At 47.7% G+C, this 16,056-nt stretch overlaps 1 protein-coding gene across 4 annotated transcripts in view; it reads right to left on the minus strand.

Moving 5' to 3' along the window:
* Positions 1-16,056, minus strand: part of LOC134958605 (contactin-4-like) — a 399,552-nt gene that overhangs the window by 5,637 nt on the left and 377,859 nt on the right. For all 4 annotated transcript variants that reach the window (XM_063941309.1, XM_063941311.1, XM_063941308.1 and 1 more), the window contains exons 17-20: positions 6,937-7,007; positions 5,134-5,368; positions 4,270-4,385; positions 1-72 (exon numbers count right to left, since the gene is read on the minus strand). The exon at positions 1-72 is cut by the window's left edge and continues 115 nt beyond it. In XM_063941309.1, coding sequence (XP_063797379.1) covers positions 1-72; positions 4,270-4,385; positions 5,134-5,368; positions 6,937-7,007 — 494 coding nt within the window. The remainder of the gene's footprint in view (positions 73-4,269; positions 4,386-5,133; positions 5,369-6,936; positions 7,008-16,056) is intronic.

A 16,056-nucleotide genomic window follows, 5' to 3' on the forward strand; every position in this document is an offset into this window, starting at 1 on the left:
GGATGTTTGGTTCCCCAACGTTCGCAGTTTCCGTGCGCTCTGCTCCTTCTCGTTCTGCTTCCAGAAGCGGACCTAGCGGACAAGCAGTGGACAGCATGTAACGTGCAATGCATTCCCTGCGCCGCAGCTCGTGCTAATCTCTGGGTATACACTGCTCTGTGATTGTGGAGTTTACCCTCTATGCACTTGCTGCTGTATACATGTGACTCAGCATCTCAGGTATACAGCCATGTATAGACAGTAAAACCATGTGCACTGCAAGGGGGGGGGGGGGGGGGGGCAGATGTAACATGTGCAGAGAGAGTTAGATTTGGGTGGGGGGTGTTCAAAGTGAAATCTAAATTGCAGTATAAAAATAAAGCAGCCAGTATTTACCTTGCACAGAAACAATATACCCCACCCAAATCTAACTCTCTCTGCACATGTTACATCTGCCCCACCCAAATCTAATTCTCTCTGCACATGTTACATCTGCCCCACCATGGTTTTGCCCAACTGCTAAAAAATGTGCTGCTGCGATCAACTCTGAATTACCCCCACAGAGCTGGAAGCTACGGAATGAGTGTCCGGACCAGTCTGGGACAGTTCCCCATGTACGGCTCAGTACACGCACCCTTAATGGGGATAAAATCTTAGTGTCCCTCCTAGCTCACTACACTGCTGTATTCTATGACACTATGGGGGAGATGTATCGAACCTTCTAAAGGGGACTGGCCATAGGAACCTCTCTGCTGGGTCCAGGTAGTCTGTATCCAACAACGCAGACCGTGGGCTTTGCAAGACCCGTTTTGTAGAATGGTCCCGGTTTTAATTCATGTCTTTTCACTATGAGGGATTTTTTCTATCTTTAGATTATTACTATTATTAATAATAATAATAATAATAATAATAATAATACACAAATGAATATTATGCCCAGTACTAAAGAACTTGAGAACAGAAGTAACGGACATCTCTATCCAGACTGCCCCCGGACCGTTATAGGCAGCGCTTTGTGGCCACTGGCGCAATTTCGGCAAGATAACCACTAGTTGAGTCCTACTGGAGAAAGAGCGCTATATAAATAAAATTATTATTATTATTTAAACTGGCAACTCGATTTAAGTATAAACCACTCTTGCTGTCACCGCAGACTATTACTTTAGGGCCATAGTACATACAGTCGCTTAGTGTAACTAAATCATTAGAACATGTTCTTCTATTATAGCGTATATATTTCTGTATCAAAATAATGATCTTTTTGGGTCAGCGCAGGATAATGAACATTGGCCCTCATTCCGAGTTGTTCGCTCGCTAGCAGTTTTTAGCAGCCGTGCAAACGCTAAGCCGCCGCCCTCTGGGAGTGTATCTTAGCTTAGTAGAAGTGTGAACAAAAGGATCGCAGCGCTGCTACAAAAAAAGATTGTGCAGTTTCAGAGCAGCTTCAGACCTACTCCTAGCTAGCGATCACTTCAAACTGCTTAGTTCCTGTTTTGACGTCACGAACACGCCCTGCGTTCGGCCAGCCACTCCCCCGTTTCCCCAGGCACGCCTGCGTTTTTATCTGACACGCCTGCGTTTTACACACACTCCCCAAAAACGGTCAGTTACCTCCCGGAAACACCCACTTCCTGTCAATCACTCTGCGGCCAGCAGTGCGACTGAAAAGCGTCACTAGAGCTTGTGTGAAACTGCTTCGGCTGTTGTGAAAGTACGACGCACGTGCGCAGTGCGCCGCTGCGAACGAAAACAGCTAGCGAACAACTCGGAATGACCCCCATAGTCCTGTCCCTTTTATATACCTTTCAAAAGTTTTCAGACCCACCACCAATTCTTTCAGGTTAATGAATCACATAAACTGCTGTTACTGTATTTTCTGTGGAATGTTAACTACAAAGCTACGAAACTCATAATGATTATTTTTGTAATGTCAAATTATTTTGTGCTACAAAAACATCGGGTGTGGATCATAGGGTCGACCACACTTAGGACGACAGTGTCTAGTTCGACCACCATTGATCGACAGTAACTATGTCGACACCCAAAATAGGTCGACACACGCATTAGGTCGACACGAGCAAGTTCGACATGGAGTTTTTTGTGTGTTGTTTTCTTCGTAGAGTTATCGGGACCCCCAATTAGTGCACCATGTCCCCTCGCATGACTCCCGGCTTCAGGCAAGGTGCCTCGCTTTGCTACCGCTGCGCTTGGCACAGGTAACTATTCCCAACTGTAGTCCACGTGGATTGTAAAGTATGAAAAAGTTCAAAAAAGGAAAAAAAAAAATTTGTGAAAAACTAATGTCGACCTTTTGTCATGTCGACCTAGTACATGTTGACCTAGAGACCACTATAAATCATGTAGACCTAATGCATGTTGACCAATAGTGGTCGACCTAATGACTGTCGACCTAAGTGTGGTCAACCTAGAGACCGGATACCAAAAACATCACCTGCTGTCTGCATAAATATTCATTCCCCGGACTGTGATATTTGTAGTCTCTTTTTGGGGTGAGCATGTACCCGCTTTGCACACTGTTCGGAAGTGATATTGCCCATCCTTCGGGTCAGATCTGCTACTGTCACATTCCGCACCTCATTCATATGGCATCCTGGCATGTCCTGGGGTTTTCTGTGCATGCCATGTCTCCTGGATCACCCTGTGCATGCCATTCCCTGCATTACCTCTGTTTCTACAGTAGTTTGGCTGTGTGACTAGGCCGATCACAGCACGGGCGCAGCCATCTTCACTCTCACCATGTGATCGCTCCTGCATTATTCCACGTAATCACTGCAGCCTATCAGCTTCCAAGACAGCCTATTTAAACCCTTTCAGTTCATCAGTGCATTGCCAGATCAGCTAGTCGCTTTACCTGAGATTCCTCTCTGCAAGCAACAGGTTTATCTGTCCTCCCCAGTCTCCGCCTTGCTGAGAGCTTTAGTTTTCCTCCTATAGTCTCCATGTGATTTCTTGTTTCTACTCTGCTGAGAATATCTCTCGTTTAAAGCGCTTTCTACCTGTGGTGCTTCAGCTTCAATCAACTCCAGTGTGCTTCAGCTTGCTGCCTCGCAGATCTGTAGTGTGTCTTATGTCAGCCTATATATCCAGCTGCATTCTACTCCTCTTTATAAGTGCATAACAGCTTCCTGTGGATTCCCAGGTTCCTTGTATTCAGTTTAACCCATTACATTCCTGCAGGTAAGTTCCATCTTCTGCTACCTGTTCCACTACTGCAGCAGAGTGCCTATTCCAGCTGGTTATTATCTAACCTCTCCCCAGCACAGAGATCCCTCAGTTACACATATTGGTGGTCATTCCGAGTTGATCGCTCGCTAGCAGCTTTTAGCAGCCGTGCAAACGCTATGCCGCCTCCCACTGGGAGTGTATTTTAGCTTAGCAGAAGTGCGAACGAAAGGATGGCAGAGCGACGGCAAAGTTTTTTGTGCAGTTTTAGAGTAGCTCAAAACCTACTCAGCGCTTGTGATCACTTCAGACTGTTCAGTTCCCGTTTTGACGTCACAAACCCGCCCAGCGTTCGGCCAGCCACGCCTGTGTTTTTCCTGGCACGCCTGCGTTTTTCCGAACACTCCCTGAAAACAGTCAGTTGACACCCAGAAACGCCCACTTCCTGTCAATCACTCTGCGGCCAGCAGTGCGACTTAAAAGCTTCGCTAGACCCTGTGTGAAACTACATCATTCGTTGTAATAGTACGCCGCGTGTGCGCATTGTGCCGCATACGCATGCACAGAAGTGCCTTTTTTTGCCTCATCGCTGCACAGCGAACGAATGCAGCTAGTGAACAACTCGGAATGACTACCATTCTCCACAGCAGTAAAGCACATGCAACTGTGAGATCATTTCAAAATGTATGGCAATTATAGAACAGCAATTATTCCCACCGGGTTTTATTTAGAGCTTTCACAATGCCGGAATTAAATACTTATATTTCATTTTTTTTTTCCTTAGATGTTTCTTCAGTGTTTTCTAATATCACGGAGAAACAATATTTCAGTGCTGGATGTGCTATTCTGTAAAATTAGAGAATTACTAAAGAGTCTGAATATATTTGGAAGCTACCGTACTTACGGTGCCAAACTAATAATGCAGGAAATTACCGGAACAGCTCCCGATTCTTGATATACAGCATCAGCCTGAAATCATCAGCTCAAAGCTCAGAAAAGCACTGTTGCTGCTATCTGACGGAAGCTTGGTGGTAACGGACGTGTGTAAGCAATACTGTATACAGTATGTATGCATGGAAACAAAATGGGGACTGGACTGGCACTTACCTCATAGCCTTGTATCCTGCCTTTGCTGAGACTGCTAGGCACGGCTATCCAAGATACCTCGATGTCCCACGCAGTCAGGCTCCGAGCGTAGAGCCCTGCTGGGGCCCGGCCTGGCTCTGCAGTACACAAGTGACCATCCCGCGTCAGTATACATAGTTCAGGAGATTCATGTGCACCCATCACCTAGAGAGTGGAGGCTGCCATTCCGGGTGCTTAACTAGTATTCATGACAATGCAGTCTATCAATTCACAAGCACCATTCACATACCATTGTAGTGTTCATTCTAGCACCCTGCACCTTTTCAAAATCCGTGCAGTTCCTCTTTTTTGCCTGGGGTGTCGCTCTCTGCTGTGGTGCTTCTCAGCACACTCTGATCTGTTACTCAGTGCTGTGATACAGACCTGTGTGCGCTGAGAAGCACCAGAGCAGAGAGCGGCACCCCAGGCAGAAAAGAGGAATTGCACAGGATTTGAAAGGTGCAGGGTGCTAGAATGAACACTACCATTGTGAAATGTGCGGTTACCTACGGGCTCAGGCAACAAAACAGCTTCCTCTAGGTCTAGGTGATGGTTAGGCTTTTAACACACTAAACGGCCCATTTATCAATAAGTGATAACACTCGTGAATGATAAAACTCGTTGCATGTGATAAATGATGTTCCAGCCAATCAGCTCCTGTCATGTGTTTAAAAAATGACAATTAGGAGCTGATTGGCTGGGTCACCATTTATCATACACAACGAGTTTTATCACTCATTGATAAATGGGCCCCTAATCATCTACAGATAGAAAACTGGAGAACCTGTGTACCAAGTCAACCAATCACAATTCACTGCAAAGTGCGCCAAGATGCTGGACTGTTACCTTCTTCCGCCGTATACACCACGGTCAGGGGGCTGAACGGCCCCTCCCCTCTGTTGTTGAACACTCCCACCTTCACCTCGTACGGAGAAAAGGACGGAAGACTCTCGTTCCTGTAAGTATACCGCGAGGAGTCCGCAGACGCCACCACCGTCTGCATCCAGCTGATGGTTCCAAAGGGCCGGAACGCAACCACGTAACCAAAGCCTCCGCCATTCTGGAATTCCTCCGGTACCGGCTGCAAGGACAGGGTCATGCGGCGCACATGTCAGAGTGACTCACACAAATACACAATACATGCATACAGTATAGTACTGGTCGCAAATACACAGCTATAGTGCCGCACACAAATACACTTACACTGTGGCACTGACAACATGGCAGTAGTTTTAAGGTACTGTAGAACGCACCCGAATGGAGCAACAATTGAATTGCTCTGTTGGGCGCCATCTAGTGGCAGCAGGGGACGACAATTGAATCCCCCTCCATGACAGTTAATTCTCCAATTGGATAAAGCAGGAGTATTTCATATTTAGGACAGATTTATCAAATGGCAGAATGTCTTCTCAATGTCAAAAAATGGGTGCAGGTTTTTTCCACCACCGACGGCTTAATCACAGAAGAAACCTCTTTAACAAGTATAGTGGTGGTTAATCACGTTAAAAGACTTTTATCCTTTGAATTTTTTTCTTAAAGTTGAAAAGCTTCAACTTTTTTATTTAATAGAGATTTTTTCTACATTTTTTTTTTTTTTACCTCTTTACCCCTTCTCCTAATACACAGGTGCTAGCTGGCTGGACAGGTCGCCAATGAGTAAATCATCGGAGACTAGTCCGGAGAAACGGAGAATTAACCCTCACAGAACCGGGTTTCTATCACTCAGCTCTCCTGGCAATAAGTGGTTTAGATAAGTATAGGACTTTAAGGGGGTAATTCCAAGTTGATCGCAGCAGGAATTTTGTTAGCAGTTGGGCAAAACCATGTGCAGTGCAGGTGGGGCAGATGTAACATGTGCAGAGAGAGTTAGATTTGGATGTGGTGTGTTCAATCTGCAATCTAAATTGCAGTGTAAAAATAAAGCAGCCAGTATTTATTTACCCTGCACAGAAACAAAATAACCCACCCAAATCTAACTCTCTCTGCACATGTTATATCTGCCCCCCCTGCAGTGCACATGGTTTTGCCCAACTGTTTAAAAAATTTCCTGCTGCGATCAACTTGGAATTACCCCCTTAGGGCTTAATATACAGAAGGGCTTTCCACGTTTGGCCAGTGGTCAGTGCCGTATGACTGCGGTCCTGGTCACTGAGACACAGCGCTCCCAATTCTTGTGGGAAGAGATGTGTTTAATATACCCAAAAAGTTTTACATAGAAGAAGTGCCCAACGCTCAGTAGCGGGGGGAGAGAGGGGTGGGGGTGAGGGAGGGGGGGGGGGGGGTTTGGACAGTTCTGCTAGTACTGTACAGTGATTCCAAAACTTTCCGGAGTACTGAAACACACCTGCCCTTCATCACCCAGCCCCAGTATACTGAAAGTGAATGTCTGACGCATGAAACTCTACATAAATAAGCTAAAATACATAATTTGTATGTCACGATTTAATAACAATAATTTAATAAGAGTCACAGATTACGCACATCACACATCACCTACTGTATAACGTCACGTAGCACATCCGACATCGGCTGGGAACCGCCGGATCAGTAGCTACTGACCCGTGTAAGCATAGCGATTGCCTGCGTCAGACAAATGGTCTGTACATAGGACGGCGCGCGCACAAGTCTGCGACAGGCACCACACCTCACCTCCCAAGTGATGACGAGTTCACTCTTACTGCCGCCTCCACCACTGACGTTAGCCGGAGTCACCTCAGGAACTGCCAGAGAGCAGAGAAAGAGAGCGGTGAGAGAGGCCGCTAAGAGGCGCAGCCCGGAGCATGGCGATATGTATTATATTATGTATATCTATAATATTCACACAAAATACAGCATTCAGAATAAAAAATACAGCATAAAAAAAAAAATCAGCCCAGAAGGTGTCTGAGAGAAAGCAGCTCTTTTCCCAGCACGTCCGTGGGCCGCAGCGTGCAGCGTGCAATACTGATAAAAGAGGTTTGTAATGAATGATAGTGCTCTCTGGTGGCCGTACCTGGTACTGCAGCTTATGAAGACTGCTCTGAAACTAATTTCTGCACTATGTAGGCATGGGGGCTATTGAAAAAGGGAGGCTCCCTGTTTCTGATCACTAGGCTCAGGACTTTTAGGATCTAAAAAACTAAAATTATTTTTTTTAATCCATGTTTTAGGATTTTATAGGTTTTAAACATTTCAGTTTAGGAATTTATACGTTGTATGAAAATAAAACAAAACCACACAACATATCATTACTGTGTAAATCACTGTGCCTTATTACAGATGTGTCCTGCTGCGTCCTTGCAGCGTTTACTCCCGCGATGCATGCGCTATGCCGCAAGAGGCCGCTTCCCATAGAAGCGAATGGATCGCACCTGTAAAGCGAATGGATTGCACCTGTAAATCTCGGGAGCCGGCAGTCGTGCTGCATGTGCTACGCAGCAAAGCAGTAAAAGGACACACCTGTATATATGAATTACATATGAAAAATAATCTACACATTTACACAGTACATTTATATTGTTCCAACTTAAGTAACAGATTTAGGTCTTTTTAGGTACTAAGTAACACCCCGATTAGGTCATTTTAGATCATATAGAAATTCAGGATGTTATTCCCTGGTACATAAAACATAAAAGGAATCTGAAATTTTGAGTGTAATGGGAAAGGTCAGAACCTGAGAATCCTGGGATTAATGATCACAAAAGTATCCCAACATAGGGTACTATGGGGACTGTGAAAATGCCCCCCCTTACCGACTTCCAAAGTGCCTAGCTTGTCACTGATAACTAACGACATCACTAGATGGCGTTAGCCATTGCAGCCTATACTGTAGGTTGCATTGTTGCAAATTCGAGGGCGATGTACTGAAAACACTCACAACCCATGTGAAATGGGGGATCCAGAATCTGTAAATCCCCAACACTCTGCCGGGTTTAGAAGCTAATCTAAAATCAGCATCATCATACAAATTGCTGCATTATGGATTCCCCAGCTGCAAGCCATGGAAACAGTAAGTCCCAGCATGCTTTGCCAGCCTATTGCGTTAGAAAATACAGAATGTGCTCTGTAAACAGTTGTCGTTTCCACTTTTACATTCCCCTCTTATTTATCATCTCAGTCAGATGGCAGCAGATAACAATGATGCAAGGGATCTACAAAGTCAAATACTCGCAATTGCGCACACCCCTGGGACCGTCAACCTTAATGGATGGTAGAAATCACAGTCACTGTAAGGTAGTCTCTGGGAGATCATGTGATAAATGTCCTCGTCTCGTAAATTCGCAGCTTAAGAAATCTCATTTTCCTTTTGGTGGTGTGATCTTATTTTTGCTATATAGTCCACACTCATCCACATATAAAAGGAAAAAGGAATATAATAGTTTTTTTTAACTCATAACATTAAAATTCTACAACACGTAGATACATTCGAAATCCACCAATAATATTGTTACAGTATGCGTACCGAATTCTGTGGGGTATCAAGCGTGCCCACCCACAAACAGTACGAAATTTCCGATACCCTCCCGGGTTAAAGGTACCGGATCACTGTTGAGATGGAACCTCCTGATTCTCCCCACAAAAGAGCTGGTACTGGAGGTATGTTTGGTCCCCAATGCGTTTTTGCTCTCCAGGAGCCTTTTCAAGGTGTATGGTGGATCCAGGTCTCTAGGGTATATATACCCTTAGACCTGATCTAACTGGTTCAGACCAGACATAACCTAAATCTCATCATTGGTGCCAAGTACATGTTAAAAATCATTGTTTACACACACATCAATTTCCTCTCTTGTCCTTGTAAACTTTCCCCTCAAATATAAGCTTCCAATAGTCTAAAAAAATAGGATTTTGGTACCTACCGGTAAATCCTTTTCTCGTAGTCCGTAAAGGATGCTGGGGTCCACATTAGTACCATTGAGTATAGACGGGTCCACCGGGAGCCATTGGCACTTTAAGAGTTTGAGAGTGTGTGCTGGCTCCTCCCTCTATGCCCCTCCTACCAGACTCAGCCTAGAAACTGTGCCCGAGGAGACAACATACTTTGATAGCAGGATATTACACAGATAGTGGCGAGATTCATACCAGCTCACACATACAAGGCACGTCAAGTCAACTAGCTTAAACTACTCAGCAACAGCTGAAACATTACTTACCAAGTAACAAAGCAGTACTCAACTAAAACGAAGTTGTACTGAACCAAATAACATTTGCAGGAGAACGAAGCGCTGGGCGGGCGCCCAGCATCCTCGAATGACTACGTCCTAGAGCAGGGGTGGCCAACCAGTCAGTGACAAAGAACCAAAAATCCTTGTTAGGTACGTCAAAGAGCCGACATCGAGCCGATGGCGCGCATGCAAAAATGGAATGTGGCCTTGTGCCTGCTAGACCACACCCCTGGTATAAAATACACTGAAAAAGCCACAAAGACATAAAATATTTTTTTTAAAGCCAGATCCATTGAAAAAGCCAGATTCACATAATAAACTTCAGCTCCTGCTAGCACCCTCCTATGTCACTCCAGCCAGCTCTCCCATGTGTCACTACTGCCAAGACTCTGCTGTGTCACTCCAGCCAGGTCTCCCATGTGTCACTCCAGGCAGCTCTCCCATGTGTCACTCCTAATACCACCCTCCTATGTCACTCCAGGCAGCTCTCCCATGTGTCACTACTTCCAGCACCCTCCCACATCACTCCAGCCAGCTCTCCCATGTGTCACTACTTCCAGCACCCTCCCACATCACTCCTGCCAGGACCCTCCTGTGTCTCTCCAGCCAGATCTGCCATGTGTCACTCTAGCCCACCCTCATGTATCACTACAGCCCCCCCATCAACTCGTGCCATTGCAGCAGCCCCTAGTGTGTCCTCTGTTTGCTTGTGGGTGTCTCACCTCTAGTATCCGACTCCTTCAGTTTTCAGTCCCTGTAGTGCTGCTGCGTGTCTGGCTGGAGTGCAGCGTTTCTGTATCTTAAATAAAGAAAGAGCCACATGCGGCTCAAGAGCCACAGGTTGGCCACCGCTGTCCTAGAGGATGCTGGGGTTCACATTAGTACCATGGGGATGTACCAAAGCTCCCAGAACAGGAGGGAGAGCGCGGAGGCTCCTGCAGAACTGATTGACTGAACTTCAGATCATCAGCAGCCAAAGTATCGAACTTGTAAAACTTTGCAAACGTGTTCGACCCCGACCAAGTTTCAGCTCAGCAAAGTTGCACTGCCGAGACACCCCGGGCAGCCGCCCAGGAAGACCCCACCTTACGAGTAGAGTAGGCCTTAACAGATTTTGGACACGGCAGTCCTGCTTTAGAATAAGCGTGCTGGATAGTGAACCTAATCCAGCGAGAAATAGTCTGCTTAGAAGCAGGACACCCAATTTTCTTGGGATCATAGATGACAAACAGAGAGTCCGACTTTCTGTGACGAGTAGTTCTCTTCACATATATCTTCAGAGCCCTTACAACATCCAAGGACTTTGAAGTAATTGAGGAGTCAGTAGCCACTGGCACCACAATAGTTTGGTTGATATGGAATGCCAACACAACCTTCGGAAGAAACTGCTGACGAGTCCGGAGCTCAGCTCTATCTTCATGGAAGATTAAGTAAGGGCTTTTACATGATAAAGCCCCCAGCTCGGACACACGTCCAGCAGAAGCCAAGGCCAACAAAGTGACCGCCTTCCATGTAAGAAATTTGACCTCTACCTCCTGTAGAGGTTCAAACCAATCCGACTGGAGGAACTGCAACACCACGTCAAGGTCCCATGGCGCCGTAGTATGCAGAACTCCCTTCAAAAAAGTCTGAACCTCAGGGAGGGCAGCCAATTTTTTCTGAAAGAAAATGGATAGGGCTGAAATCTGGACCTTTACAGATCCCAAAATCAGACCCATATCCACTCCTGCTTGCAGGAAGAGGTGGAAACGTCCCAGTTGAAACTCCACCGTAGGAAACTTCTTTGACTCACACCAAGAGACATATTTCTTCCAAATATGATGGTAATGTTTAGACGTTACCCCTTTCCTAGCCTGTATGAGGGTAGGAATAACCTTCTTCGGGAGCAAGAATCAGGCGCTCAACTTCCATGCCGTCAAACCTAACCGCGGTAAGTCTTGATAGGCGAACGGCCCTTGCTGCAGCAGGTCCTCCCGAAGAGGAAGAGGCCTTGGCTCTTCTTGCAGTAGATTCAGAAGGTCCGCGTACCAAGCCTTTCTTGGCTAGTCTGGGGCAATGAGGATTGCTTGAACCCTTATTCTCCTTATGAGCTTTAGGATTCTTGGGATGAGTGAGAGTGGTGGAAACACGTACACTGACTGGAACACCCACGGAGACACCAGAGCGTCCACTGCCACTGCCTGTGGGTCCCTCGACCTGGAACAATAACGCCGAAGCTTCTTGTTGAAACGAGAGGCCATCATGTCTATTTGGGGAAGACCCAAAAGATCTGTTACTTCCTTGAACACCTCCGGATGGAGTCCTCACTCTCCTGGATGGAGATCGTGTCTGCTGAGGAAGTCTGCTTCCCAGTTTACTCCCGGAATGAAGATGGCTGACAGAGCCAACACATGCTTTTCTGTCCAGAGGAGTATTCTTGTCACCTCTGACATCGCCGCTCTACTCTACGTTCCGCCCTGTCGGTTTATGTAAGCCACTGTTGTTACGTTGTCCGACTGAACTTGAATGGCCCGGTTTCTTAGAAGAGGGGCCATCTGAAGAAGACCGTTGTAGACGGCTCTTAGTTCCAGAATGTTGATGGGGAGGCCGGCTTCCAGGCTTGACCACCGTCCTTGGAAGGTCACCCCTTGAGTGACTGCTCCCCAGCCCCGGAGGCTCGCATCCGTTGTTAGCAGAACCCAGTCCTGAATTCCGAACCTGCGGCCTTCCGGGAGGTGAGGCAATTGGAGCCACCAGAGGAGTGAGATCCTTGCCCTTGGTGACAGACGAATTCTCTGATGCATGTGGAGGTGAGAACCCGACCACTTGTCCAGGAGATCCAGTTGGAAGGTCCGAACATGGAACCTCCCGTACTGGAGAGCCTCGTAAGAGGCCACCATCTTTTCCAATAGGCAAATGCATTGATGAACCGACACCTGGGGTGGCTTCAGGACATCCCGGACCATGGATTGGATCACCAACGCGTTGTCCCGCGGAAGAAACAACCTCTGCACTTCCGTATCCAGGATCATTCCAAGAAATGACAATCTTTGGGTTGGTTCCAAATGTGACTTTGGAAAATTCAGAATCCAACCGTGACTCTGGAGCAGTCGTGTCGTTAGAACAATGGACTGCAGCAGCTTCTCCTTGGATGATGCCTTTATCAGGAGATCGTCCAGATAAGGAATTATGTTCACACCCTGCTTGCGGAATAGTATCATCATTTCCGCCATCACCTTGGTAAACATCCTTGGTGCTGTGGAGAGGCCGAATGGCAGGGCCTGGAACTGAATATGACAGTCCAGCAATGCGAAGCGGAGATAAGCCTGATGCGGCAGCCAGATCGGAATGTGAAGGTACGCATCCATGATATCCAGTGATACCAGGAATTCCCTCTCTTCCAGACCTGATATCACCGCCCTGAGAGACTCCATCTTGAACTTGAACTCCTTTAGAAGGGGGTTCAATGATTTTAGGTTCAGATATGGGCCTGACCGAACCATCCGGTTTCGGTACCACGAAAAGATTTGAATAGTAACCCTTGGTCAGCGTGTGAGGTGGCACTGGCACAATGACCTGTGCCTCCACCAGCTTTTGGACAGCATCTTGAAGCACTGCGCTGTCCTCCAACAGAGTTGGTAAGCTCGACTTGAAAAAACGATGAGGAGGGAGACTTTGAAATTCCAGCCTGTATCCCTGAGACACAATATCTACTACCCAGGGATCCAGGCCGGACGATACCCAGACATGACTGAACTGTCTGAGTCTCGCTCCCACAGGCCCCACCACCGGGCCGTACAGTCCACCGTCATGCGGAGGACTTTGGGGTACCTGAAGCAGACTTTTGTTCCTGGGAACCTGCAGCGGCAGGTTTCTTGGACTTAACCCTACCTCCTCTAAAGAAGTTATTGGATGATCTGGCCTTTCTAGGCTTGTTAGACCGAAAGGACTGCTGCACAGCTGAGGAGAAGGGTTTCTTCAGCGCAGGTGCTGCTGAGGGAAGAAACTGAGACTTACCCGCTGTAGTGGTGGATATCCACGCGTCAAGAGCTTCCCTAAAGAGAGCCTGACCTGTATAGGGTAGCGACTCCACGCTCCTTCTGGATTCCACGTCGGCCTACCACTGGTGCAGCCATAGTCCCCGACGAGCTGAAACAGACATGGTAGAAATTTCCGCAGCCATGGAACCCAGGTCTTTCATGGATTCTACCATAAAACCTGCTGAATCATGTACGTTGCGTAAATATAATGCAACGTCATCCCTATCCATCGTATCCTAATCCTCAAGCAAGGTAGCCGACCACTTTACTATTGCCTTTGCAATCCATGCAGTAGCAATAGTGGGACGTAATATGGCCCCCAGAGGCAGTATACAGTGATTTAAGTGTGTTATCAATATTTCTATCTGCCGGCTCCTTTAAGGCGGTAGATCCCGGAACAGGTAAAACCACCTTTTTTGAGAGTCTGGATATTTCCTGTCCTCTTCAGGGAAAGGAAAGGCCACCAGAACCCTCTTAGGGATCTGAAACTGAAACTTCTTCTCAGGGTTTTCACATGCTTTTTAAAATATAGCATTCAGCTCCTTTGACGCAGGGAAGGTTAGCAAGGCTTTCTTATTTTCAGTGAAAAAAGCCTCCTCAACCTGCTCAGGTGTGGTATCATTAATATTCAACACATCTCTGATAGCATCTATCAACAATTGCACCCCCCTTGCAAGAGATGCAGACCCCCGTAACACATCCCCATCACCATCTGTAGTGTCAGAATCGGTATCCGTGTCGTCTTGTGTGACATGAACAAGCGCACGTTTGTGGGGGTATATAGCGGGGTGTCCTGAGGTAGCAGACATGGGCCATACAGCCATAGAGCTCTGTAATACCTGGGTTGCAGATTCATTACTAGCAACCCTGTCAGAAATCTGAGAAATCCAAGTTTTGATAGAGGAAAACCACTCAGGTTCCTTTGCTGGTATCTGTGCTAAACCAGTGCTAACCTGATTACATGGAATGGGATCATCCTGGGAGGCTAAATCCTCTGCAGCATATGACACAGTATCCCTGGACATAGCTAAAGGAGACCACCAAACACTCCACACACACACACACACACGATCGGCTCGCTAGCTGCTTTTAGCAGCAGTGCAAACGCTAAGCCGCCGCCCTCTGGGAGTGTATCTTAGCTTAGCAGAAGTGCAAATGAAAGGTTAGCAGAACAGAGCTGATTTTTTTTCAAGCAGTTTCAGAGTGGCTTCAGACCTACTCCTACCTTGCGATCACTGCAGACAGTTTAATTCCTGCCTTGACGTCACAAACACGCCCCGCGTTCGGTCAGCCACTCCCCCGTTTCCCCAGGCGCGCCTGCGTTTTTACCTGACACGCATGCGTTTTTTAGCACACTCCCGGAAAACGGTCAGTTACCACCCAGAAACACCCACTTCCTGTCAATCACTCACCGATCAACAGAGCGACGGAAAAGAGTCGCTAGACTTTGAGTAAAACTGCATAGTGTTGTGTGAAAGTACGTCGCGCGTGCACACTGCGGCCCGTACGCATGCGCAGATTTGCCATTTTTTTACCTGATCGCTGCGCTGCGAAAATCGTCAGCGAGCGATCAACTCGGAATGACCCCCAGAGTTTCCCCCCCAAGAATGGAAAAAGAGAGACACAGAGATGGGAGCCAACCCAACACAGCGCTTTCAAGCAAAGGGAGACCCCTTGTCAGTGCTGACTGTGCTCCTTAATAGGACACACAGTCTTATTACAGCCCCCCCCCCCCCCCCTTCCACAACCCCCTGGTACCGTGTACTGACAGTTGGAGCTGCTGTGGAGGGACCTGTTCTTCCTCCCAGTGCTGTGCAGGCAGGAAAATGGCGCTGGAACGCTGCTGGGTACGCTCTGAGTCGAAGCTCCGCCCCCTTAATGGCGGTCTTCCCGCCCTTCAGATGCTTATACTGGCCTGAGGACTTTTGCTGGCTGAGATCCGTGGACCCCGACAGGCTTGCTGACCAGTGTGGGGGGGAGGGGGGGAAGCGCTGGCCCAGGGCGCCCCTCACAGCGCCGCACTATGTGCTTCTGGTACCTTCCTGGAGCGCAGTTAATACTGCGCTCTCTCCCCGTTGCCACCATCTTCACACCGGCCCCCCCGCTTCCTAGGGGGGTCGGTGACTCACTCACCACTTCTTCAGCTCTGTAAAGGGTTGGCGGCATGCTGCTGGGGCGAGCGGTTCCCCTGTGGCGGAGACCGATCAGACCCCTCTGGAGCTCAATGTCCAGTCAGCGGGGTCAATGGCTCAGACCCCGCAGGGCGGACACTGCTCCCCCCCTTAGTCCCGCGCTGCAGGCAGGCTGTTGCCAACAGCCTCCTGTAAAAAACAAACTCTAAATATAACTTTTACTAGAAAAGCTCAGGAGAGCTCCCCTAGCTGTGACCGGCTCCTCCGGGCATAGAGGGAGGAGCCAGCCCACACTCTTAAAGTGCCAATGCCTCCTGGTGGACCCGTCTATACCCCATGGTACTAATGTGGACCCCAGCATCCTCTAGGACGTAAAAGAAACAACGTAATCACCGGCATGCGTTCCAACTACTTTGGAGCGCACGGGACTTCCGGGAAACACGACTGGAAGTTACGCGTACTTCCTGTGTTTGAGGC

The sequence above is a fragment of the Pseudophryne corroboree genome, chromosome 9 (assembly GCF_028390025.1).
Source record: "Pseudophryne corroboree isolate aPseCor3 chromosome 9, aPseCor3.hap2, whole genome shotgun sequence".
NCBI classification, from domain to species: Eukaryota; Metazoa; Chordata; class Amphibia; order Anura; family Myobatrachidae; genus Pseudophryne; species Pseudophryne corroboree.